The sequence below is a fragment of the Megalops cyprinoides genome, chromosome 16 (assembly GCF_013368585.1).
Source record: "Megalops cyprinoides isolate fMegCyp1 chromosome 16, fMegCyp1.pri, whole genome shotgun sequence".
NCBI classification, from domain to species: domain Eukaryota; kingdom Metazoa; phylum Chordata; class Actinopteri; order Elopiformes; family Megalopidae; genus Megalops; species Megalops cyprinoides.
The window spans coordinates 10,213,945-10,241,848 of NC_050598.1; the positions used below are offsets into that span (position 1 = coordinate 10,213,945).

The 27,904-nt window shown below is 45.9% G+C and overlaps 1 protein-coding gene across 1 annotated transcript; it reads left to right on the forward strand.

The window, feature by feature from the left end:
- adam19b (ADAM metallopeptidase domain 19b) lies at positions 1 to 27,144 on the forward strand. The gene is made up of 23 exons (XM_036547791.1): positions 1 to 317; positions 914 to 1,026; positions 1,272 to 1,342; positions 11,694 to 11,772; positions 12,021 to 12,097; positions 14,269 to 14,467; positions 14,728 to 14,793; positions 16,004 to 16,075; positions 16,759 to 16,925; positions 18,121 to 18,205; positions 18,495 to 18,634; positions 19,039 to 19,216; positions 19,588 to 19,677; positions 19,834 to 20,029; positions 20,762 to 20,870; positions 21,261 to 21,474; positions 21,996 to 22,073; positions 22,465 to 22,573; positions 22,741 to 22,870; positions 22,979 to 23,063; positions 23,163 to 23,393; positions 24,186 to 24,301; positions 24,547 to 27,144. Exons 1-23 carry the CDS (start codon positions 188 to 190, stop codon positions 24,575 to 24,577), a joined length of 2,766 nt encoding a protein of 921 aa, XP_036403684.1. The 5' UTR covers positions 1 to 187; the 3' UTR covers positions 24,578 to 27,144.
- Positions 27,145 to 27,904: the final 760 nt, after the last annotated feature.

Consider the following 27,904-nt stretch of genomic DNA (forward strand, 5'->3'; position numbering starts at 1 on the left):
CTCGGTGCCCAGACGAGCGTATCTGTCGCTTCTGCGAAAGAGTGCGTTCAGCTGTCAATATTCACCCGCTGCCTCCATATCAGGAACAATGTACAGGCTATCGTGATCAAAAGTAGTCATTCACTGAATATCTGAAGCGCCGCTTTTGTTTGTATTTGCACATTCGGTGTGGTGCTCTGCATTTACAATGTGTAAGCGCGTGCATTTTAGCCACTGGACTGGCGTCTCAGGCGCAGTGAAATACTGTTTTTATCTTTATCTGATTTCTTTTCATCTCTGTTTGAAGTGCATGGTGTGTGGACAGCAAGTATATGTTGGTAAGTCCGGTCTTATATTGTTATCTTTAAGCGATGCAACGCACACGATGTAAGGAGAATTATGTACGTCCTACGAATGTGCATTGATTTTTTTGTCTCAGATATTGCAGAGTGAATCATTTAAATCTTAATGTCTAACATGGTCTAAGTATAGCAATAAGCATTATAGTGGTTTGGTGTTGCAGTCGCAAAATATTGCACTGTTTAAATGTTTATGAGCGTTTACTGGTAGTCCTAACCGATGTTGTGTTCGTATAAATGTACGCATAATCGAAGAATGCTAATTAGTAATATAGTCTGTCCTTACAAATAAGCATAGTTAACACAAGGGCGGTATCCCTGCCACTTAAAATGAAGTGTTTTCATTATAATTTTGGCATTTTCTTTTTTGGTAAGAAAGTGCACTTGTAAGAAGCAGGTATGAACTTTGGAGCGAGATGATCAGTTTCTAAAAAACAATATTTGTTTATATAATATAATTTAAAATATAATTTATATATGTGCTGAAATGTATATTCAAGCGATTATATATGTCTTCTTGGTTAAAAGCAACTTTGTAACTGTTATTGATTGGGTATCTTTATTCTTGCTTGTAGAGGATGGGTCGCAGTATCATCAGACGTTCAGACCTGACCATATAGAGCGATATGAAATTACGTATCCCACGTGGAAATCTCCGGCAAGAAACGTCACTTCTTCCACCGACAAGGTCAGTTTTTATCACGCCTGCAAGTGACAGATCTGTGAAATTATCCCTGGATGTTGTCTGATTCAGGAATTCCTCAGTTCTGTCTGCAACGTCTTGTTTAATACAAGCTGATCCTTGCAGTAAGGGAGGCAGGTTACAATTGGGAACGGTGACTTGATTTAAAGAGCCTGTGTGGCAGTGTCATCGGTCTCTGTGGCAGTCAGTGAAAGGAAAGCCTTGACACCCTGCTGTGCTGTTTTCTGCAGCACCTCCCAGAGGCTGAGGTCAGCATTACTGCAGAGGGAGAAGAGCTGGTTCTTCAGCTGCACAAGAATGAGTGAGTACTGGCATGTTTTCACACAACCCTCTCGGTCGGTTTGGTTTCGATCTGCACGTTTATTCACTCCAGATGGAGCCCAGTTTTATATAGTGATGAATGTCTTAGTTTTATGGCTGAGAACTGGCTTCTCAGACTGTGTGTTTTATAAAGTTGAGCAGTCTGAAACAATTTGCTGGACACCTGCTGTTTATTGTAAGTCTGTTAAGTTTCCCATCGTTTTAGGAATGAAGCACGTTTGATTGGGCCTTGATTGGTGAGAAAAAGCTGACTATGCAGAAAAGGATTCACATTTATGTCTTGCCTTGCAGCCCCCCAAAAATACCACCTTCTCATAAGGGTTTCGAAGTGACACTTGTGGCTAAAGGTGTTAAGCCTGGCACTAGATTATAAAATGAGGAAGTTGAGCGCATTACCATGCTGTTCCAGTTGGTTTGCAGCTGCTATTAAAACGCTGGATGCTGGCTGATGCTCATTCGTTTCAGGCTTATTGTTCCTCTGTGGAAACACCCAATCCCAGGATGCTGACAAAGTGAATGATTTGTGCCGTTCTGAAGTCAGTGGGGGGGGGGGGGGGGGGGGGGATCCAATGCGCCTGCCTCGGGGTGTAAATAAATCTCCCCCTCTAACCTCCGCTGTGCCGTTACTCCTGCCCTGCTGGAAACCAATGTTCATGCACAAGTTGCAGACCTGTGAATGAGTCCCTCAGCGGGCCGTGCGGGTGTGGGGGAGCACTCAGCTAGGCTCTGAGTTGCGATGACGGCATCATACAGCTGTGTGGGACTGTGCTGGCTGCTTGTTTGGAATATGTAGGTCAGTCCCTGTCATTTGCACACATTTAAAAGGTGCATACTGCACAAAATAAAGGCATAGCCTGAGGTGCTTCGAAGTCATTCTCAGGTCCACGATGGAAAATAGAGGGCACCAGTCTTATGTTCTTTAAAGTCATAGCATTTTGTTGGTACAGGATTCAATTTTGCATCATGTCAGAGTTGTTTTCTTTTCCGCATGGGCTTCCTCATTACTCTCACACCAGTATCTGAACATCTGTCGAGCACCGTCTTTACAGGAAGCAGAAAGGAGGAAGGAGATATTTTCTTTGAAATGTTTCCTGCTGATAACTTCTGAGGCGATACCCTCAACACTTCCGACACCACTCGATGGCATCTCCCAGAGCCCAACCAATCAAAGAGGGGCAGGGGTGGTCGGGGGATTGTACTTGTTTTCGGCTGATTGATGTCACCCCGCTGTATGTCAGAGTCGGAACTGTACGGTGCCCCTGTTCCTCCCATGATTCCTGCAATTCGGAGGGGATGTCCTGTTCCTGTCAGGGCTGAGGTGACCCAGGCAGAGGTCATCTCATGTGCCGGATCAAAAGCAGCACTATCTGCCCTGCAGCCACATCGCCATCTTCCTGTGTCTCTGTCTCTACACTTCCTGCCACCCCCACTCTCCCTCCGCATCCCCTGCGGGCAGCGTTCCCACACAGACTCAGCCCTCTCTCAGGCTGATAACGCTTTCCTTTATCCAGAACTGTCAGCACACACCAGGTACCTGTGGAGCTTAGAGTTGCAGTCTCTGTGTCTCTGTGCAGTCTCTGGTGTCACACCTCTTTATACCTTTGATATATTTGTTGAACATCTCAACATTTGTGTTGCTCAAACTCAGTGGGAAAATGATACAAGAAAATGTGATGAGCAGGAAATGTATCACTGCAATATGAGCTCACCAGATTTCACAAGCTTTGCCTTATAAGTAAAAGCACCCCATGCATCTTGACTGCAGTCCCTATGCTAGAAAGGTGAACAGAAAACAAAATACTGTTTTTTCTCTATCATTACAAAATTAACTACAAAAACAGCTGTCACTGTGACTGATCTTTTGAGATTACAATTTTGTTTGGTATTTATTGTCTATCAATATTAATTGATAGACTAATATTGTCAAAGAAAAATGCATGATTTTCAGTAGCTGAGGGAACAAATGGTAAATCGTGCAAAAACAGTTTCCGTTTTTCTTTTCTTTTGTGCGGGAGAAGCATGCTGGTAGGTTTATATAGATCTGCGGTCAGGCTGGTGGTAATCGACTCTGAGGCAGAAATCTAGCCAGTCCCCATAGAGCCGGGTGATGTCATTGAGTCAAAGAGATGTACATTTAGGAAAGAGGGGCGTGTCCCTTTGAAGGGGACCGGGATGGAGGGAGAGGCTGGCCATTATGAAATGAGCTTCACCTCTCCCATGATAATGAAATTGTTCTGAAAATCAATTTCCTTTGTCCATAAATCTGCCCTCGCTACCATTGTCATCAGTCTCTGAGTGACGCGTAAGGCAAAGTCATCCAAGCTGTGTGTGTGTGTGTGTGTGTGTGTGTCTGTCTGTCTGTGTGTGTGTGTGTCTGCTGTGTGTGTTGGTTTGGTGTCTTTCACTGGTTTGGAGAAAATGTAGTAGTTACATTACACATTTAGTCCCTTTTTATGCCAGTTTTGTGACCACCTGCATATGTTCCCCCCTTGTCAGAGTATTATGAAACCTTGTTTTTTCCATTACTTTTCTCTGAATGACTCAAGCAGTCCTAAAGTCATTTCAGAATGTATCACAATTCCATTCACTTTTGAAGAGATTTAGCTTTATGGTTTTATGATGTATAAAATTCAGAAGGAGGATTTTTCACAACCCATTGAATGGTATTTCACACCTCTAGGAAGCAGTACAAATCCTATAAATAGGTTGCATTATGAAAATAGTGTTTATGTTCCCTCAGTGTTGTCCTGGGTGCTGTACGCTGTTTGTATAGCTCAAAGATGATGGAGCTGGCTGTCTGTGACTGGCGCTGAAACTGCTCTTCTCATTCACTTCCTCTGCTGTGTCCAGGGCCAGTTCCCAGAATTATCAGGGTAGGTGGTCTCATAACACAAGCTTCGCGGAGTTGGTCCTCCGGCATGGAGATGGGACAGAAATCACTCTGGCCCATCACACGACAGGGAAAAAGCTGCCTGGCAACAGTGGAGTCGGTGTGGAAAAGATCACTGACTGTAATGGAATGTAACTTAAAAAAAAAAACTCAGCAAAAATCACCCACTTATGCGTAAGCGTTGTCACTCTAAATGCTTGACGTGGCAATGTTAATGTCACCCAGCAACAGAGGCATTGTGGTCCACTCTCCCTCTATTTGGGTCAATAAGAAGGATGGATCGAGTCCATGCTAATTAGATTTGCTAATGAATGCTTGGTAGTACAGGCACAACACTGTACCAGGCTCACTGGCCTGAGCCCAGATAGCATGCCAGCCACTCTTTTAAGTACAAATGCGCCCCTGGTAGACGGTTGGTTTTTACACAAGACAAGGCGGCAATTCATGGATTGCAGCACAGAGTAGCGCCTTTTCTCTTTTCTCTCTGTCTCTCTGTCTCCTTGCCTTCTGTGTCCCTCTCTCTCCTTCTCCCTCACTCTCTCTCTGTGTCCCCTCTTCTTCTGCATCCCTCTCTCCTCTTCTCGCTCGCTCTCTCTCTGTCTCCTCTCTCTCTCCCTCCATCCCCTGCGTTTCGTCCTCTCTGTCTCTCTTGGCTCAGGGCTCCGTATCACTGACACAGAGATGGGGAAAGCAGCTGTGAATCTGCAGACGCGTGTAGCCGGTGGCCATCTTCCAGGGCCCGGCGGATTCCGTCTCTGCTCTTCCTCCGGCCCCGCCACAGGCTGCAGGCTTTTATCCTAATGAATGGGCCGGCTCAAGACGGGCGGTAATCTGGTTTAGAGCCAAGCGGGGCCGTGCTGACTCAGGGACGATAGGCTGTGAGTGATTGGGGGGGGGGGATGGGGGGCGGACGGGGTCAAACTGGGGCGGGACCACAGCCCACGAGCTGCCCGGTCGTCCCCCCTCCCCTCCCCGTCCACCTGGCCGCACTTCCTCCAGATGCTCCGCGCATCGTCCTCCCGCTCCCCTGTGACCACCTACGCTGGCGAGGCCGTCTCCTCCGGATCAGTCAGCGCGTCCCTCCCACCCCCCCCCCCCCCCTCCCGGAGGACAGCGGAGACAAACACATGTCCAAGGACACTTCATCTGTCTCCCTCCCCAGCTCAGCTGCGTGGACGTGCCACGTCCACACGTCCAACACCCAACGGCAGATGCTTTATTAAAGTGAGCCCGCAAGTGCCAGCTCCTGTCTGATTTGGGCTGCAACACCTACATCTTATTGCTTTTTTTTTCTTCTTATTTTCCTCTCCCTTAGCACAGGTCTCTGTTTAATGACATTGTGATGACCCCACCATTGAGAATGGCTTTCAGATCTGTCAGAACTGTCTTACCAACTACAGTCGAGCACCCTCCATTGTTCCCCCTGACAGGATATGGGTATCTTTTACACTTTTATTTATTTTTTTTTACAGTGTGTGGTCTTTTCTTGTGTCGTCACCACCCCCACCCCCCACCGCATCCCCCACTTCCACACGACCGGCACCCCCACCACCCCCGGTCAATTACTCCCCCAGCTAGGATGAAGTCATTCGATAGCCTGAGAGAATGTGACCCACTGACCCCGGTGCATTAGCTCCCCTCTCCGCCACGGCTAAACAGGACCTTTGTTTCTGCAGCCGGTGGCAGAGCCATGTTTCAAACAGCGGGTAGTTAATCAGAGCATCTGTCTGGATTCACTCCAGCGCTCCACTTCTGCGCGGACAGTAAATGATCTTCATTGTGCCAAACGTACAGTAGCCGTGGCAGGAAGAGAAGGAAAAACTGGGGTCTGATGGGGCTGAGAGTTTAGTTTTGTAGTTTAACGATATTTCTCAAAAAACTTCACAGATGTCCCGTCCTGACACCCAGCTGCTGACATATTGCATTCCTAATAACGTTTGACCTGGTTTTGCCTAGGGGCTGCTGTTCCTAGAACAACAAACAGGACAGATGTACAGAAGAAATTATTTTTGCACTGGCAATAACAAACTTACTGCAATGGAATTGTGCTACAACAGGACTGGGCTAGTGCTGATGATAACAGGCAGAAAGATACCATTAATCATGTGAGGTCAGTGACAGTCTAGCTCCAGCGATTGCAGAATCTCGCATGAACTGTGCTTGCTTTTTTTGAGTTGCTAAATGTGACCTCAGCAATTTTACATAGCATAATCAGACGAAAATGATCAAGGACAGTGAGCAGACAAGTCCCTAGATCTGATTGATGTTACTTTTGCAGAGAGAACAAAGAAACTCATTTTCTTCACCAACAAGCAAGACGTCTCGGCTGTAGTGCACATTTGCACGTCATCCGATTTCCCAACATTCTTTAGAAAAACTAACACAGTTTTTTGACCTGTTTTTCATAATCATGTACAGCTCTTCAGCTATTTTGCAAGAGCGAATTTTGACATTGACTGCACTGTGCATTCTGTAAGACAAGAGGAACTGAAGCAACTCAAAGTAACAGTATCCAGCACACAGCGTAACTGTACTTTTGAACACATTAGGAAGGACAGCAGAGGCATTTCTAAGTATTCGTGAATAGTTCATTCTGAGAAGCTTACTTTATGGCTAGTCGTTCTGAGTTATCGTTGCAATCATTTTAGCTATTTTGACTCAGGCATCTTGATATTCTTTTGAACATGTGTGCCTGTGAACGAGAATAATTAGCCACATGTTCATTTAGGGTAAAGAAGCAAAGTCACCCTCATGGGACATCAATAGAAAGAATGGAACTTTGTTCACTGGGAAAAGAAGCATCGTCTCTGCTCTCTGGTTCACAACAGTGCAGGAAACCCCTTTAAGGCTTTGCTTCCTTTGTGCCGCCCTTGAAAACTACTCCAAGGTGCCATACAAACAGCGGGACAGTCCCAGCCCGTGGCTCCATTTGGCCGTCCGGCCTCCTGGGGATGCAGAGTGATTACCTTGCTGTTGTGGCTCGCTAAGTCCATGTTGTGTCTCTGTCTCCGAAGAGGCAGGAATTACAGGCCTCGCTCTCCCCTCGGATACTCTCCACAAAAGTGAGTCTGTTCTCTCGCAGCTGCCAGGCATGTGTAGATATGGACAGATATATGGAGGGCCTTCGGGGATGTGAGACATGGAAGTCTCAGTGGCTGTAACCACCCCCTACCGGCGGTTCACGACCTGCCTGCGGGAGGGAGGGGAGTAAATGATTGCTTTGGCTACATGAAAGCCAGTGCACCTCTTTAAAATGGAGTCAAATATCGGCCACTTAAATGCACCATTTTACTGAATATGTCAGGCAGGCACACCTTAAATAAGCAGTGCATCTGTCGTGCTCAGCTCCTCTGCTTGGATAAGAGAATATGTCCGATGCTCACAGTCATTAGCAGGATGCCTGCCACCCTGGCTTGCAGAGGCCTGCTCTCTGTCTTAATATAGAAAGCCTTGTGGAGTCTCTCTGTGTGATGTGGCACGGAGACCAGCAGTGGTTTTTTCTCTCCCTTGTGTTCACACATGAATATCTGTGGTCGCCTTCAGATTCTCAAACCGATGCCGAAGTGTGAATTCTCGTTGCTGTGCCTCCAAATTCAACGCCTCTATTTTTGCAGTGTAATTTGTGTTAAACCAATGTCTGCGAAGAAGCACAGTGACCCTTACTGCAGGAGGTTGTTTGCAGAGTAGTCGATCAATGCTGCCTTTCTCACTTCCGAACATTGGGTTGAGCTTCAGACGTGGCGCAGAGTTTTGAAAATGGGTGCGCGATCTCTGTCGAATTGGGAATGTGTGTGTGTACGTGTGGAGACCTTCACGAGAGTCTCATGAGCCTCAGCGCGTTGGCAGAGCGTGGCTCAGCAGCATTAGAAGCCCTGTAGCGCTCCTTCCCCCTATTCTTCCCTTGATCGTTTTCTCCCGTCTTCCTGCCTGTCTCTTTCCTGCCAATTTCCCCCTCAACTTTGTTCACCTTAATCCAAGAAAAAGAGGTGGGGGAAAGGAGGATGTAAAGCGTAGTCTCATCTCAGCAGAATTATCTGCTAAAATGAAAGGGTTTTAGTGTGGAGGAGAGAGGCCGCAGGCTGTCTGAAGAGCTTGACGCAGTGATTTGAGGAGTCATTTATCTAATATTTAAGATGTGCCCTTGCGCTAAGGCATGTCCACCTCTTAAAGGAAATTTCCCAGGCTCTCCGCGGCTGCGATATCTGCTCTGCGATCCGTCACTGTCCTCCTCTGACTGGCGAGTCTGGAGCTGTCCAATCCAATTACGGGCAGCGCTGAAGCCTACACCACAGCGCAGTGTAAGGGCATTACAACAATGCCACGCTCTGCAAATAAGCATAGTTAGCGCAGCATGACCATGCAGATTTCCCATTCTGACCCAAGGTCTGGTGTGTGTGTGCGTGTGTGTGTGTGTGTGTGTGTGTGTGTGTGTGTCTGTGTGTGTGTGTGCGTGTGTGTGTGTGTGCGTGTGTATGTGTGTCTGTGTTCGTGTGCATATGCATGTGGACCCACAGCAGGTATGTAGGCGTTGTACTGCACATACTGTACTATGGCATGGATCAAACGGTCACACAGCAAGCCGGTTTCCCATGGTGCACTGCAGACATCTCCATATGTGTATGTCGCTCAGTGTCTGGGTGGTGGCCGGCCAGAGCCTGGACTCTGTCCACTCGTGTGGGAGTTGCCAGTATAAACAGTGGGAGACACCCGGTCGACCGCTCCAGCAGAGATGAATCTCGGCATAGTTAAACGATTCTGTTCTCCCACACCCGAGGGAGAGAGAGAAAGAGAGAGTGTGTGTGTGTGTGTTTGTGTCCGCACACTGGACCACTGCCAGAATCATACAGCGGCACCAGACACATCAATACTTGGTCCTCTGTTTAGGAAAGACATATCCCCAGAGCTGGGAACAGCGGTCTACATTTACACACTCATCATATTCGCATTACATTCTTCAGTTACATGGGACTGTAATCATCTCCCATTCAGGCAAAACCAATAATAAGGCATCTTATCTTATCTTAAATAGTGATTATTATCAGATCATTTTTATGAAATAAAATTAGAAATGATGCGATGAGGCCGGGAACAAACAGACTAACATTCCCACAGCATTTGAACAATAAAGAAATAATGTGAAGCACAGCATTTTTTGCAACCGGCAGCCATCAGACTTTTGAGTTTGTAAAACAATCTGCATGTTCAGCCGTGGCCAGCATTTCATTATTATTCCCACATTTACGGTATGCTCAACCTCAGACCTCGTACTGTAATTCCAACGCTGCAGAGCTGAATCATGCATCAGCTGAGGAGGGTAGAGATGTTCGCTATTCTCTGAAGCAAACAGGAGCTTGAGGTCATGTTAGTATCAGTCAGACTGCCTCTTTGCTCCGAGTTCTTTCAGGTTGAGTGTTGGTCTGCCGCTGGGAGTCCCAAAGCAATAATGTATGAGAACAAGTGCCGTGGTAAGCAGGGGCAGGTAAAAGAACTGAACGCCTGTATGCTGCTTGCGTGTTCCCAATCGTGTTGTTTAATATAACATTTCAATCCTGCCAGTCTTTGTGAAGTTGCAGTGTAAAATGATCTGTGTATAAGACTACTTCGCCACAACTCAAGGGAGAGTGAGGCTTTGTGAGAATCCTAAAATTTGTGTGGCTATCGTGTGTTATCAGTGCCTTGCTAATCTGAACCAAACTTCTGTACAAAACAAACCAAGTTGTTGGACAGCAAAAAACTTCTATGTATTTATCTTCAGAAAAAAATAGGAGGCAAGGTGTCAAAACACAAGGGAAGAGAGCAAAATAAGAAACACTTTAGCTGGTAGGTACTTTCTATTCAATAGCTCAGAGTGAGAGTGAGAGTATTAGTATCATACATGCAACTGTTTTATCCTAATTATGTACTGTAGGTACCAGTATACCTTTCCAGTGTGGCACATGACAGTGTGCATGAAGCCTTGGTCACACTACAGTAAGAGATTTTCAGTTCACAGGATTGGTTTTGATATCAGAATCGTCACAGATGCTATAGTGGTATGATATTTTCAGCTTAGAGATCTCTGTGTAAACATAATGCCTCCATATACAGTACCCTCCACTCCGTAGTCTTTTTACTTCCTCCACAGCTATAAAATAACACAAAATATTTAAGGGATAGACTCTTTTAAAAAGATTTCAAGAGGAGAAAGGCTGGAGCCTGCCTGCTGATAGGCTGAACGTGCCAGGTCTGGGGCTGTTTCTGGGTTTGCTCTCGCTGCTCAGCCGACTGCCACAGCTTTAATGGCGGACGAGAGGCAAACACAGACTGATTGATTTGCTTTACGTTTTGCCGCCTGCGTTCCGGTCAAAATCGAATCGGGTAATTTACTTTGACGTTTCACAGTATCCCTCGGAAAGCCCTTTCCATTAGTCAGCAGTTGAGGTTTTCATCGGCGCGCGGCAGAGCGTTGGGATACGTTTGCCGTAAATGCAGCCGTTCGGTGCGATAAGGGACGCGGGGCCCACTTCGGCCGTTCCGATCCATCACAGGCCCGCGGTGAGCTGCTTCTCTCCCCCAGCAGCCGGATGACAGCGTCCCATTACTGAGGATGTTGAACACACGACTGCCACTTGCGAGCTCAAGCAGCTCTCAGAAGCTGTGTTAGAATGAATCTTTCATGAGCTGAGCCGCGCCAGAGAACCAGCTATCTGTCTCTGTACCTCTCTGGCATTTTCCTTCAGAGGAGAGCAGCTTCATCTTCTTGAGTTTCCCCTTTTTTAGAAAGGAAACGTCCTTCCTCTTTCATCACAGTTTTTTTTTCTTTTTTTGCAACAGTGCCCCCCTGCCTTCGCCCGTCTCTGGGGGCGAGCGGCACTCGCAAGGGATGAGCAGGACAAACAGGAGGATGGAGCCTAGAGCGTACGGCTCGAATCGAAACGCAATTAAAAATTGTATGGGCTGGCCACAGTGGCTGGCAACTGCAGAGTCTGTCAAAGCCAGCACACCATATGGGTTTGAAATCAGGGCGTGGTAGCGTGTTTCACCGCCTCAGCATTTAGCTGGGCTTATTCACCATGAGTGTTACCGAGCTTGGTCATTTTTACGCCAGCTTGCTCAGAGGTTTTGCAAACTTGTGTATGTCAGCACACACTGGTGACAGGTACACAGGCAGCATGTGCACTTACGGTTTTCGGGAATTGCGCTGCGTTAAATTTGAGTGTACGTGAGCCGAGTTTCAGCAATAATCAATCACAGAAACCACGTGAGGGATACTGTCAGGGCTAATTGCTTGTGTATTCTAGGCTTGAGAGAGCCTGTTCCACCCAGGAAAGGTTTGAGATGACCTTTTGCATGCTGGGGAGCTGTTTATCATGCTCTTGTATTGACTCACTTTATCACTGGTGTCAGTGTCTAAATCCAGTCTGGGCCCCCTTCACCCATGTTTCTCCTCTGTGTCTTGAAGGCAGCTGTTTGCCCCTGGATTTAAGGAGACGTGGTACAGCCCCAGCGGGGTGCAGCACACCTCTTCTCCCCCCAGCTCGGTAAGTACAGTGGGCCACTGATGGCTGGTTCTGGCAGCTGTCCTCATGGTCACAACATTACCTCTTATTTTAGTGGATACCAAAGGAATTCAGAACCTACTGGTGTGCGCTTTGGTTCAATCAGGCATCAAAACCTAGTATTTAAATGATTAATATATAGGACATTTATGTCTTTGGGCCTTACTGGCTTTGTTCATACATGCTTTGCTTTTTAAATTTTTTTTTTTTTTTCGCTTTTTTTGTTCCAGGAGAACTGTTTTTACCATGGTGTGGTCAGAGGTGACGAAGGCTCAAGTGTGGCTGTCAGCACTTGTGGAGGACTGAAGTAAGGGCACTGGCAGGAAGTGATGTCACACACGCACGGGTCCTCTGACACTAACCACACTCTCAACAGAGAGTTCTTTATCCTCCACAGTGATGGCGAGGGAAAACAGCCATTAAGAACCGAATTGCAGTCGATCCCGAGCTTGTGCTGTCGGACACATCGGGCGGGTCAGGCGCGGGCCACGGAGGGAGGGAGGCCATGAAAGGACAGTGGTACTTCCGAAAGGGACCCAGAGAAGAGGGCTGTAGCTGCTGTAGCTATCCGAGCGTGGTCTCCGTTAACCCCGAGGGCTCTGCGTAAAAAGCAGCGGATCGATTCCCGTCCCCTACTCCTCTGGAGCTGCCATTTCCTCTCAGAGGTCCTCTGCGTCTGTGGGGAGAGCAGGCGGAAAAAAACTCAAAACATCAACATCTGCAGGAGAATTAGAACAGCTCCAGACTAATATACATCCTCCGGAATAGAGCGGTGGAGAAAGAGCGTGTGGGGATTCCATTAGGGAGGGAGGGAGGGAGGGAGGGTGCAGACCTCAGTGGCTGGAGGCTGGAGAGGACAGAGGAGCGCGTGCAGATGCCTTTCACAGCTGCAGCTCACAGTTATTTCAATTATATGTGTGTGTCATTCAATGTGAGTATTTGTGTGTGTGTGTGTGTGTGTGTGTTTGTTGCTCTGTTGAAGATCTATAGACAATATGTCAATGGACCTTTCCACCGTGTATATGTTTATATGTGTTTCAGTGTTTTCGTGTGCATTTTGCGTGTGTGTGTGGGTGCGTGTGTGTGTGTGTGTGTGGGTGTGTGTGTGTGTGTGGGTGTGTGTGTGTGTGTGCGTGTGTGTGTGTGTGTGCATGCACAGAGTAGCAGCGGATCATGCTGCTCTGTGATTAGGACAGAGCTGACACACTCGCTCGCGTGTAAACATGGAGGAGCCATCTGGAAGATGCTGTTCCTCAGAAAGACCTTTTTGGCGGCCAGTATCTCTGCAGCTGATGTTCATACTGTATACAAGCAGACATGTGTCTATCTCATTCAGTGTTTTAACCAGTCATTTTACATACGGATCAGAATGTAGAGCACGTTTGACCAGTGCATCCTGTTTTCTTCTGTATGCTCCTGCTGGCTGTGTCCACATGCACAGCATCTGCATGCTCACCCCACGTCCGCCAAATGGGCCAGTGCTGGAGGAGAACATATGGAAAGTTCCCATACAGCCAGGGAGCCAGTGATGGGTTTTCATGCTTCACCTTTATTGATACTACAGGAGAAGGCTCCCCTTTAACCACATACATTCCACACGTGTGCAAAATGACAATTACAGTTTAAATGAGGCTGATAATGAGAGAATTCTCTGTGGAAAGTTTGGTAATTGGAAGTTAAGCCAGTATCCTGTAAATACACTTTGAACACATTCACCGCTTGTCAAATTTACAGTATATTGCTGATTTTTTTGTATTTTCATATTTAAAGTTCAGTTTGGGGATAGGTGGTTTTGCAGGTACTTTGAGGCTCCTCCTTCACATAAAGGAATGCTTTTTGTCTGGCATTTTTGTATAACTGTGTGTCTGCTGAACTTGCTAGGAAAGAAAGAAAGATAGAGAAAGAAAGAAAGAAAGATAGAGAAAGAAGAGCACCGCCATTATTATCTGATGTTCTCTTTTAGAAATGCTTGGCTCTGCCTTCCAGATGGGGTTTATGGACCACATCTATTGTATGTGCCCTAAATATGTGTCATTGCATATATGAATAAATAACTTCTCCATACCCCAGAGGCACTCTGCAGTCCAAACTATATGGCAGTTGTTCTCCTTTTAACGAAAACTAAAGCATGGACTGTCACGTTTACTAAAAGTTAAACTGCTATGTATAGCTGTGGAAGACACAGACACAGACATGTGTTGGTCAGCTTACTTGAGTGTAATTTTTTATGCTTCAAAGTATCATTCTTTGACCAGTCACCAGGCTTAACAGCAGTACTTTGGTGTTCGTTTTGGTTTGTTGCGGGGGGGTTCCGGATAGGGATAGATCTTATTCAAGGCCTTGTTATATGAGACACTGTTATGGTTGGTTTTTATATGGTGGGTCTGAGATGTTCCGGAACAGCTGACTTAAATAGAATTGCCTGAATAGATCTGTGGAGGAGTCGGCCTAAACCTGCGGCCTGTCTGTCGTCGCCAGGGGCATGATCACGGTCAACAGCAGCGTGAGCTACCTCATCGAGCCGCTGCCCAATCGGACGGAGACGCAGGAGCACGCAGTCTACCGCGCGGAGAGCCTGAAGCTGAGGAGGGGGACCTGCGGGCATCGCCATGGCAGCCAGGCGGATGGACTGGATGATCTCATCAGCGGGATGGCACAGTCGCACCACGGTGGCAGGGTAGGGTCTCGGATTGGCTGGTGGAAGAGGGCAGGGAGAGAGGAGGGGGTTCAGACCTGCCTCAGAAAGCTCACTAACATTAGCTGAGCTTGTTAATTAGCTTATTAGCAAAGTTATGACATTTCAACTGTAGTAGCATCTGTCACTCTTCGTTTGATATGCTGAAGTGCATACCTAACCTGACATAAAGATCCCTCCATAACTCCATAACCTACTAACCTGACATAAAGAACCTAAATGATGTGAGTCTCTTTTTACAGGAAAAGAGGGATGCCAGCCAGAACATGAAATACGTGGAGCTCATGGTGGTCGCTGATAATGCAGAGGTAAGATGGTGGCCATAGTCCTTAAGGGCGTGTAATCAGAAGGTTTTCCTGTGAGAAAGATAGCCACGGCCAGACTTCCTCAGCAAACACCAAGCCATATCAATGGATAATGTTTAAAACTGATACCATAAGCCACCCTGGTGAAGGTGTCTCCTGAAGCTAATTTGTGTCAAAATGAAAAAGCACAAACCTGAAAGGGTAATTGCAAATGGACATTGCTAAGTGCTATACTCAATTCCAGTGTTTTTTTTTCTCACTCTTGGCACTTTTTTGTGGCAATTTGCATAGCTTCATCGTGCGTCATTTGCACACTTTATGGCAGATGTGTCAGTACCCTCAATAGAACTGGCTGTGATTCCAACCACACTGCCAAGTTCTGTAAATTGTAAGTACTGTGGACAGAGGCTCCGGGTCTTAGAGTCTAATGGCACAGTGAAACAGATTGGAATCATTGTGCATTATCATGGGAACCCCTATTTAAGCCTTTTAACTCCCAGAGGCTATAGCGTCTTGGGTTGCAAACATGCAGTACAGACAATAGCCTCTAGCGCACACATGATATATAATGGTTCACACTATTTCCTGTTTGTTGGTTTTTAAAAAAATAACCAAATAAAAATAACAGACTTTAACTTCATTACATGCCAGCAAGCCTCCCCTGGTAGTAACAATAGTCATCGTAAATATCTTAATCATTGTAACAACATTTACATTTACATTTACATTTATTCATTTGACAGACGCTTTTATCCAAAGTGACTTATAAGTGAGGTAGAGTACAACACAAGCGAAAAACCATACGAACTCAACAATATTAGAAGCACTGCACAACCAGGTTTCAGTGATTGGCCAGGCACAGTACAAACTAGCAGGTAAAGACTGCAGGGCATGCTCAACCAACCAATGGCATATGACGACTCTGAAAGACATTTAGTAACAAAATAAAGCAAAATGCAAGTTTCCTGAATGAGTCACCTATTTACCAGTTGATAAAATAAACAGCCAAACTCACAAAAAGGGGGTTATAAGTCTTTGCGGCTGATGACTCACATAGCATCATCAGGGCTAATAATGGCTCCCCGGTGGCCTCGTCCTGTATCCTGCTCTGATCACGGCAGGGCTAGTTTGCATGTGAACCGGGGGCTTAGATGCTCCCTCTCCCTCAGAGAGGTGACGTGCAGGTGTGATGCGCTTCCTGTCCCCGCCGCAGTTCCAGAAGCACGGCCGTGACTACGAGAGGACCAAGATGAAGCTGCTGGAGGCGGCGAACTACGTGGACAAGGTGAGAGACGGTCTCGGAGTGGGCGGCGTGGACCCACTTCCTCTCATAGTTATTTACATCCAGCGACCGACGTGCTCATATACATGGCATTTCACACCTAAGATATATATTTGGGTGTGAAATGATATGTGTCAACATAGATATGTCATCAAAACTATAGGGTATGTCCATTTTCTTTGTTGCTTGTGAGTGAACCAGATGTCAATGTAAAGTACGAATGTAAGAAACAAAGTCCACTTTCTTTTACTAATTGAGTATGTGGCGTGGCTTGATAAGAGGATATTTTTATTTTCCCATAAAACTTATATTTTACACGAATGTTTTATTTTCCCAACAATAAGTGAATATATTTGAATTCACAGTGTTCTTGGTCTTTTCATTCAAATTTGTTAAATCAAATATCATGGTGATGGATACCTCGTTCTTCAATTATATCTCTTGTTCTTCAAAATCAGAACTGAATATTAAATGGGACAGCATTTACCTATTATTTAGCTCCTCTCTCTTTTGCTGCTGTTAGCAAATGTGGCCACTGTCGGCTTTCTCTACACCCTCTGGCTGTTGGTTACTCTATACTGACATCAGTTATTGGTGTGTTTTGAAAATCCTCTCATATTGTCCTAACAGCACAGCCCTTCCCCCCAGTGTGTTTAGTGTGTGAATGTTTGTGTCTCTGCACTCAGTACTACAAGGCCCTGAACATCCGCGTGGCCCTGATCGGACTGGAGATCTGGACGGACCAGGACAAGATCAGCGTGACCGACAATCCCTACAGCACTCTGGGTGCCTTCCTGGCCTGGAGACGCAAGCAGCTACCACACCTGCCCAACGACAACGCCCAGCTTGTCACGTCAGTCCCGCAGTCCAGCAGTCCGCACTGCTCCAGTTCTCTGCATCTCTCTCACTCTCTCTGTCTCTGTCTCTGTCTCTCTCTCTCTGTCTCCTCCTCTCTCTCCCTCTCTCTCTGTCTCCCCCTCTCTGTCTCTCTCTCTCTGACTCAGTTCAATTTCAATTCAATTCAAAATGCTTTATTGGCATGACATATTTTAAAATACATATTGCCAAAGCATAATAATAACAACAATCAGTCATAACAATAACAAATGACAATACAGAAAAAAGAACATTACTAATAACAGTACAGTGGAACATATTCTGAACTATGTCTAGTGAGCTATATTCTGTTTAAAATTAGAATAAAGAGTCACTGTTGTCTCTCATCCTGTGGCAGGTAGTCACGTATTTTGCAGCCAAATTTACACAACGCCCCTTCTCTCCAAGAAGGATTTGTAATATCTGTGTTTCGGGCAGGGTTGGGAAGTTTGGGTATTGTAATTGAAATTTTGGAAAATAGGTTTCTCGAATTAGTTTGTATTTCTCACATTCTGTGAGAAAATGCAGCTCTGTCTCGACCTGCTGTTGGTTGCAGTGTCACTCTTTATCTCTCTCTCTCCGCCTCCCTCCCTCTCTGTCTCTCTGTCTCTCTCTCTCTCTCATTTTTTAGTGATCACAGGGTGATATCGTTTTATATTGTCTGGGTGAGGATTTTTCATAAGGGTTGTTGTTTACAGTCCTAAGTATGCGGTGTTGAAGAAAAGAATTGATTGTTGGGCTGAATTATTTTATTTGGACAAACCAAGACACCAATAAGGTTGTCTTGGAAACATAGAATTACAGGGAATGGGGTTAACTGGTCCTTTATTTGTGCTCAATAGTTTACTTTCAGCCAGGCTGCAAGTTGAATTTGCTTAGTGGTCATTAATTCTTGGGAGTTATGTGGGACTGAAGAGTGTCTTTGTGAGGTCTCTGAGGAGGGTGTCTGAAAGCTTCATTTTTAAGATTTCTTGGTGGTCACTGTGACATGTATTTCTGTCATGTCATTATATTTAATGATGTGTATATATTCTTATTTTTTCTGTTTTGTGTTCTTTTTTCTTTAGGTGTTAGCTTTTAGTTCTTACAGCTTTGTTTTTTTTAGTTGGTAAATGGAAACGTATGTTGAGCCCCTTGCCCCCTTGCCCTAAATGACCTTTGTGTCCTTACAGGGGAATATCCTTCCAGGGCACAACCATCGGGCTGGCGCCTCTCAAAGCCATGTGCTCCGAGTACCAGTCAGGGGGTGTCAACTCGGTAAGACAGCCTCGCCAAACCCAGCCACAGGAAAACAAGAGGCGTGTTTATGTTCTGCTGTACTGCCGTCCAGAATGGATCACTTATACTACCTCCATAACTCTTTTTTATATCTTCACTGTTGTGTATATTGAGATTAATGTTGCTGTTTTTTACACCAACCCAAATGTTTTGCCTAAAATAAAAAAGAAATATATGAGAAATATAACGCCTTGCTAGCCCACTTTGTCATCCGGACTCCCTCCAATGTTTTGCAGTCATGTCTTGTCCCCTTTCTCGCCTGTTCCAGGACCACTCAGACAGCGCTGTGGGGGTGGCCGCCACCATGGCCCACGAGATGGGGCACAATTTCGGGATGAACCACGACAGCGCTGGATGCTGCCTCACCAAGCCGGACGATGGAGGTTGCATCATGGCGGCCGCAACAGGGTACGAGTGTGACTGAGTTGTGCTTCATATACGCTGTGACCCGTGATGACAAGCACCGAAATACGTCTTGAAATTACATTACATTGTTGTCCTTTAGCAGATGCTCTTACCCAGAGCGACTTACATATGCTACAATTTTTACGTTATCCATTTATACAGTTGGATATTTACTGAGGCAACTGTAGTTTAAGTACCTTGCCCAAGGGTATAAGCAACCTTTTGGTTACAAGCCCTACATCTTACCACTATGCTACACTGCCACCTTCTCACACACCAGTCATGCTTTTTATATGGATGAAATGGAATGTGGTTATTGTGACACCAGGCCAAATGAACTGAAATGTGTGCAGTTTTGTTAGCGTGTTAACAGGTTAATGTGGTGCTGTGCGTCTCTCTCTCTGCAGTCACCCCTTCCCACGCGTGTTCAACCACTGCAACCTGAAGGAGCTGCAGCGCTACCTGACGTCAGGCGGGGGGAAGTGCCTCTTCAACCCCCCCAACACGCGGGCCATGTACGGGGGCCAGCGCTGCGGCAACGGCTACCTGGAGGAGGGGGAGGAGTGCGACTGTGGGGAGGTGGAGGTCAGGGGTCACCTCAGATTTGACACGTCTACATTACATTACATTACATCACATAATTTAGCAAATGCTTTTACCCAGAGCGACTTCCAAATAAGGGCATCACTGTGATAAGAGTGGTTATTGCAAAGCATTACAAGAGGTTAGTAAGATACTGAGTTAAGTGCTAAACTATTGTAGAGCACTTTTTTTTAGAAAACAGGGATAGATAGGATCGACAGAGGTAGACAGAGAGGAAGGTACACTAGAGATACAGCTTGAAAAGATGAAAAGATGATGTCTAGGCAGGCGTGTGCCTAATGGCTGATGAGATGCTAATATGCCACATTAGTTTCTTATCTCCCAGTTTCTTTTTTTGGATGTTGCCTTTCTAGGAGTGCTCCAGTCCATGCTGCAACGCCAATAACTGCACCCTGAAGGTGGGCGCTGAGTGCGCCCACGGAGTTTGCTGCCACAACTGCAAGGTGCGGCCCACCTCCCAGACTCCTTTCCGCATGCACACGGGCTCAGAGCTCCGAAGGCCCCAGTGTCTTGTGCTTGTAATTTCACGAGTGCCTCACATCCCGCTGCCATTTTCACCGCCGTGCCCCCTCTCCCGTTTGCTCTCTTCACTCCCTCAGCTGAAGAGCCCCGGGGTTTTGTGCCGCCCGCCCTCGGGGTCATGTGACCTGGCGGAGTACTGCGACGGGAAGTCGGAGTCCTGCCCTGCTAATTTCTACCTGGTGGACGGGACCTCCTGTGCCAGGGGCCGGGCCTACTGCTACACCGGCATGTGCCTGACCCTGGAACAGCAGTGTCTGTCACTCTGGGGACACGGTAAGGACAGGGCAAAGCAGTGATGGAAGGGACGAGCTGACAGAATCGGCAACTGCTTCCAAAATTTAAACAATGTCCTGCCAGCGCATAACTTGGCGGACGGCATATCTGCCGTCCTAGTGCTTTACAATCATGCATATTTTTTTTACTGCACCCCAATTACTTTGTTCCTGTTAGTATCCATAATTTTATTACATTACATTTTGGCAACTTAAACAGCTTACATTTTAGCCGTTTGTACCAAAGGGCATATGCTAGACATTCTACTGAAGCTATTTAAATTAAGCAACATTAGCTTGCCTGAGGGTATGATTGCAGTGCCTAGCCTAGAATTTGAACACGCTGTACTATCAAATTGACCATTGGCTACACCACACTGCTGTCCTTATTATGAACACTTGGCTTATACTCTGTGCCTCAGAGTAGTGTATTCACTTGAACAGTGTTTTTTACTGTTCTTTTCAGAGGCAGTGTGTTAGCTCAGAGTCTGGGAAGAGAAAAGGAGGCCCAGGTGGGGCTATCATGAGTTACCAGTGACTGATTCAAACGAATCATAGCATTTGGTAATGGAGAGCTGGGTCTTCTGATTGGTTTATGTGAAGTAGTTACTTGACAGTGCAAGATGGCTCCACTGATTATGGGGTTCATGAAGCTTCAGTCTTCTCATGTCTGTGGGTGTCTGACGCTACCGAAGTGGAACATGTGGCAAACGCTTCTTTCTGTCTGTCCCAGATGCGCGGCCCGCCCCTGACCTTTGTTTTAAGAAGGTGAATGAAGCGGGGGACCCCTATGGGAACTGTGGCAAAGACCTCATGGGGAAGTACAGGGGCTGCAAAGACAGGTGAGAAACAGTCCCTTCAGCTCAGCGCTCATTACAACAGCCTGGTGTCAGAAACTAGCCTTAGTTAAAGACACTGTAATACAGTGCAACTGATAATCATCATACACAATGCATCAGTGTTACATTGTATTTCCCATGAGATAAACCACACAGATGCTTACACATAGGAATGTGTATGTGTAAGCATGTGTAAGTACATTCACAGTCGCATTGATACACTTACATGTATGACATACACACAGATATACGTACAAAGAGATATTCTCAATCACATTAACACACACCAACGAAATGAAATGCTGATACCCACATATTCCCGTATTTTGGACCCTATGCCAACCTCTCTGAGCTCGTTCCAGAACCGAACACCACCCTCTGCTCCTGTACTAGGGATGCCAAATGTGGCAAGATCCAGTGCCTGAGTGCTGCCACCAAACCCATAGAGACCAACGCCGTCTCCATCGACACCAACGTGCACCTGGGCGACCGAAAGATCCTCTGCAGGGGCACCCACGTGTACCGGCCCGGCCAAGAGGATGACAACCAGGGGGACACGCTGGACCCGGGCCTGGTGATGACCGGAACCAAGTGTGGGGAGAACGGGGTGAGCGCAGGAATGAACTCTTTGATTTAAAAGCAGTCCTGTTTTGAGTGTGTTCATTGCGCTGGCCTACGCGCTGCACCCGCAGTGTGGAATTGTCCGTGTGGCCTATGAAATGTGAGCGTTTCTGTTGTGACATGTCTGCTTGCCCTTGAGCATGTTTGTGTGCCAGGTGGTTCGGTCAGCGAGAGAGTGGTGGGGTGTGGCGTGATGCCGCAGTGCTTTACTGGCAGGTGACCATCCACACCTCCACCTCTCACGTTCTCTCTCTCTCTCCCCCTCCCCCTCCCTCTCCCTCCGTCCTCCCTCCTTTGCCTTCTGTCTCTTTCCCTCCTCCCTGCCTCTCCTTCCCCCCCCTTCTCTCTCTCGCCCTCCCCCCTCCCTCTCCCCGTGTTCTCCCCTCCTTCTCTTTCATTCTCTCCCCTCTACCTCTCCCTCTCCTCCCCCCCCCTTTCTTTCTCTATCTCACCCCCACGCTCTCCCCATCCTCCCCCCCCTCCTCCCTCTCTTCCCCTCCTCCACAGATCTGTTTTGGCGGAGAGTGCCGGAACGCTTCCTTCCTGCGAGCGGATGAGTGCAACGCCAAGTGCCATGGTCACGGGGTAGGGGAGCATCTCTGGGTAGCAGCGGGTAGCTGGCAGGCCCATTCCGCAGTACCGTCACAGTCTTCACACCCCCGTCACCCGGCGTCACCTGAGCCAGATTCATTAGCCACGCCTGGCGTCCGTCTCAAAAAGGAACAACACTTAAACTCCCCACAGTCGCTCAGCATAATGTCACATATACCCGGGGCTTCTCAAAACAGGTTATGATTTTATTGACGCAAACAAATCCTCCAGAAGATTAGCTGACATGTGCTATGTGAGAAAGAACAAAGAGGAACTTGAGATCAGTGTGTGTTTTTAGAGATGCTGAGTTTTGCTAGGTCATTACTGAAATGCATATGGATGTTTTGGGGCTCGCTGATTAATTCCGCATTTTCTTCCTACTCAGTTTTGCAACAATAATCACAACTGCCACTGCAACATCGGCTGGGCGCCACCCTTCTGTGACCAGATGGGGACAGGTGGCAGCGTGGACAGCGGACCCGTCATCAGTCAAAGTAAGACGCCTGTACACTGCGTCTTACTCTCTGTCCTCGCAGTACTTGAACAAATCGTCATGTAAATGCCACCAGCGCTATCATATGAACGCATTGGATAACAGTCAGATATAAAGCACATCAGATTATGTGTTGACCCTGTGTCTCGGTGTTGCATGTTTCTGCAGGCAGCCTACTTCCTGTCCTCTTGCTCCTCCCCCTGCTTCTGTTCCTGGGATTGGCCGCTGTGGCACTGTGGTGTTGTTACAAGCACCGGTCCCGCCCCGAGAAGAGCCCCGCCCCTCCACCACCACCAATGTGCGTCAGATGTTTCACTGTTATGCCAGTCTCTTTCTATCTAGCGAGTGTGCGAGGCCGCCTCTCCGCAGGGCCACCCTGACACTGACTGCTTGTCTTTCCCGGCAGGCCCGCCCCTGCAGATGTCAAAGCTTCTGCTCACGGTCATGCCAACCCCACCTTCAAGCTGAAGAGGCAGGACTCCGACAGGCTGGTAAATGAGCCGCTTTCGTGTTGCAAATGTCATATGGAAATGCGAGGAAAGAGAACCGTGTGAACAGCCTCCCCCCCCCCTCCCCCCTCCTCTCCGCAGGCCGGCGCTCGGCAAAGCCCGTCCTGCCCCCCCCGGGCGCGCCACTCCATCGTGCGCCCCACCGTAAAGCCCCCTCCTGTCCCGGCATATGCGGTGCAGCAGCAGGGCCAACAGCCCGACCCGCCCAAGCCGCCCCCCGGCCCCAAGCCCTCCCTCCCCACCCCGCCGAAACCGCGGCCAGCCCCGCCGAGCAGACCCCCACCCCCCTGCCCCTCTCCCAGACCCGGCCAGGTAAGAGAGAGACAGCTATTGAACTTGAAGTAGAGATCAAAATCTTGAGAAGGATTAATCCTCCATTTTTTGCCATTCGTGTTGCTGAATTAACAAGTGTACCGATTAACTAAATAATCCATGTCCATTGGCAGGTAATCCACTATCTTGAAATTATAGCTCACGTGGTAGCATTCTGTAAGCATCACATGACAGAATTCAACCAAGAAGGCAGAGATTTAGTAAATGTAACCATTACAGTGACAACACTTTTAACTTGAAGAGGTAACTATTGAATGTATTGCATATTGCATGAGCTGTGGGTGCAGAGTGCGACAAAGGCTAGTCAACAAACTGTTCAGAAAATCGAAATGTTTAATGAGCATTTAAACCGCAGCCTGCACCAATTAACTGATCTTCACCCTGTTCACACGCCTGGGTTGCAGGTGCTGAGAACAAAGGGCAGAGAAACTCACATCATCAAATAATCTGAACACGGGTGAAAGCTGTACAGTTTTGCAGGGTCAAGTGCTACAACTGGATACAGTTGAGAGAAAGGGAATTTGCTTCATATTGATATGGGTTGTTCAGACAATGAATTTCTTGATTGTGTACACGCAGAATAGAAATAGGTTAAAAGAAATGACTAGTTCAAAAGTAAAATTTCAGCTAGATAGCCGTCCTTGGAGAGAAAGGTCAGCCTGATGTGACAGTGTTGATTTCTTTGATTTGTCTTTTCGAAATCAGTTAGTTTAACTTCAAGACTAAATTATAAACCTCCCTCTCATATTCTTCTTTCATTTTTTTTTCAAGGAGTTGCAGCGTAAAACCAGTCCTCAGGTATCTACACATTCGACTCAGAGCAGCGAGCCCACACTGAACCACAAGAGACCGATGATGCCCCCTACAGGACATATACCCAATGTCAGGTAGTCAAACCGCCAGCAAACACACAAATATTCAACAGATTCAGTGTCCTCAAAAGACACAGGGCCTAAAAACCATTATAAGTCTATTTACAGGTGATTGACAGCCCACTGCAGGGAACCACTGAACTGCAGGGAAGTCAGTTTAGTTTGCAGGGAAATGCAATTTAGTTTATCATCGATCATTCCACCATCCTATCTCATCGACTAAAATGTTATGTTGAATGTGCTCTCTGTCCATGTTTTAGGTTTCAGAATGAAGTGAGCGGGAACAGCTGAACAGCAGAATTGAGCCCCACGGAATTATGGGTACTGGCTGTTGTACCAGGTACACAGAAGACATCCCACCACAGAATGCAGAGTGATAATTCCACTGTAGAACAGGGGAGACTCCACGGCTATAGTGCTATACCTGCCTTATTTACTTGAAATCAGAGGTTGTGTATACCTGTGTTGTTTAATGTTTGCTAAAATCTCAAGATTTTTTTCATAAAATGGTACCAATCTCAGTTTGTCATATGCTGGCACATTGTGTGGTGAAAGTGACATTTGAGTCTATTTATTCTCGAGGCATTCAAAAATGACTAAAAGAAAAGTGATATATATATACATATATATACCAGTATTGTGTTTCCATAAAGCATGAGTCTGTATAAGTGTCTTATATTAAGAAAAAACAGTGCGTAGATAATGATTGCACGAAGAAGTAACTTGAGGAGCTGCCCTGTATGGATTTATACAGGGAAGTCTAGACACATGGAGTCCCCATGCATGCAGTATACTGTAGTCTGAGGTGAGAGACCAGGCTCCTTCCTGCTTACTAGCAATACCTTGCCGGCTGTGATATTGAAGGGAAATGTTTTTTATTTTCATCTCGCATGATTTTTGTCGATGTTTTATTTTCTATTAAACCAGCTGTCATGTCCTTGGTCAGCTGTGCTGCCCGTTCAAACCAGCCCTGAACTGCAGGACTGTTCAGGCGCAGGACTGATTGAGGTGCTAAACTTTTGAGTTTCGGTGCATTATTTGTCCCCGCTGTGGACAGCGTTTTGCTTGCACTTGCGGTGCTACTTATGTCCAGCAGTGGGCACCAGACATCCACTATCTGCTAGGGTGTTACTGCTTTCCAATTTATGGCTGGAAGACTCTGGGCAATGTACCTTTCAGATAATGGTGACCAAAAAACTAAAGGGGAGAGACAGGACTTGTTGTTTTTCTTTTTTTCATATTTATCCTAAAATTGTTTTTGATTGTTTTGCAATCTCTGTTTTAATCATAATTATTAAGTTCAACCAAACCTTGTACTGATGAAACATATTTGAGGCAGTCATATTAGACATAATTACGTAAAAAAAAAGAAACAGCTGCTAATGGGAAATCCGTAATACAATTAGTGGGGTTTGTCAACCGTAAATATAAACGTAAGTTTGGTGCTTCCCCTATTTGGAGCAGCTATCACATCGCCAGAATCGGGTACACCAGAATCACCGGAAGGGAACGAAACTGGGATGTTACCAGTGACTGAAAAGGTTGAAAGCAGCAGAGATCAGCTGGGCCAAAGGGACTTCCAGCTCAGAGCAAACCAATGTGCCAAACAGCTGCACAACACACAACTGCCCTGCGTTTTCATTTGTAACAGAAAAGTCATTTTCCCGAGAATTTCTCTTGAAACGTGTCTTCCGTGGGTTCGTTGCTATTTTACATTTAATAAGCTTTGGCAGTCGTTTCAGTTTATGTTTTGTTTTTTTGTTTTTTTGTGGTTGACACGCACATTTGTCACGAAATGGAAATGGACAAAAAAAGCTGTCCAGGTGCAGTACTTGGAAAACAAGGAGAAGTGCACTGTGTGTCACAGGAAAACACACAGTTAGACCGAGACAAAAGGGAGACTAGACAGTGCACGTGGTTCTGTTGATATCACATCTTCCATGCAACTCCATGTACGCAGAGCTGTCATGTGCTGTCATCGCTAATGTGAAATAGACACAATGTTGTTTCCGAATGTCATATTCCGTAGCGTTGGAATCCTTGAACAAAATAGTGAATATATTACATACATATATATGTAATTGGTGCTGACAGTTAAACACATAGATCGATAGATAGATATAGACAGATAGATAGATAGATACATAGATAGATAGTGTCCTCCACCCTGAGTAGGAAAACATTAAACATGCACAAAAAAATGTGATAATTTTTTCTGCTTAATTTTTAAGTTCCACTTAATCTTCATAACTTTAACCTTGACAACATTGTGAAGAATATGTAATTTTCACAAATCATGATCATCATAATTTTATTCCAGAAAACTTAAGGGTCAGATTTGTTCAGACCCTTATTATTTGTACTTTATTTCTCCCACTCATAACTTTAATGAGGTACTGGCACTTCAATGTTCAATTGGACTGAATTATGCAAATTGAGATGATTAGTTCAGCATATTTACTTTGTGTTCAGTTAATCATTTCCTAATCATTGTCATCCTGTAATGTACATTATCAGCCAAGTCTGTCATTGTTGGCCAAATTGTCTTGGTACATGTTGGAGTTCATACTCCCTTTATCTCCAAGACCAGTACATACAGAACAACCCAAGACACGAGAAACACCCTTTTTCCTTTTTTCACCCTTTTTTCGTGGTATGCGTTTGTTTGCAACATCAGCTTCACCTTTTCATGCCAAACATGAAGCTAAGTTTGTCCAAAAGGCTGAATTTTACAGTACATCTCATCTGACCATGAGACATGGTTGCAGTTTCCATTCAAGTTTTTCTTTCACCGCATGTTTTTTGTTCCTATTTAGTCAGTGGTATTAATAAATATGGAGGGCACTATAGGTGTTTGCGCGCGCGTGTGTGTGTGCGTGTATGTGTGTGCGCGTGTATGTGTGTGTTTGTCTGCATGCGTGTGTGTGTGTTTAACTGTCAACTTTCAAATTTGTGATCAATTATATGTGGTGGTTGGCATCAACTGACTCAGTCTGAAGAGCATTGTGTCAGTTTGGGAAAATGTTACTATCACTATTTATTTTTATGATTGACTATGTGTAGGAGTGCATCATAAAAAACAGCATTGTTTAAACTGATGAGCTCTTGACCTATGCAAAACAGGCTGTATGATGCATTGTGCCTTCTTCTATATTTAAATAAGAATAAACTGTTTAAAATTATTTCAAAAGATTTGCTCTCCTATTTTTCTTTCTTTTGTCATTTTGGACAGTCTGTGTTTGATGAGACAGATGTAATCTGATGTGAAAACACTGGTCAAGAGTGTCATGTTCAAAAACAAAGATTCATCACTCATCGTATCTAATCCTACATCTGAATGAAGTGTTGGTGGTTTGTGTCACAGAGGAAACTGTACTGTGTGTTTCTGCTGCTTGCAACCATCACAGCCCTTTGGGGGCTATTTTCTTAGTTATATTAAAGTTATTAATAGCAATAAGATCGATGTTTTGACTGAATCATGCAGGTTACAGCTTTTTTTCTAAAGTGACTGTTCTTACATTGCTAGCTACTGCAAGTAATATTCTGGATATTAGAAAACATAAGACATTAAAGAAAACAACAGTCTTTAGCAAAGTGTAGCTCAGATTTGTTGAACTT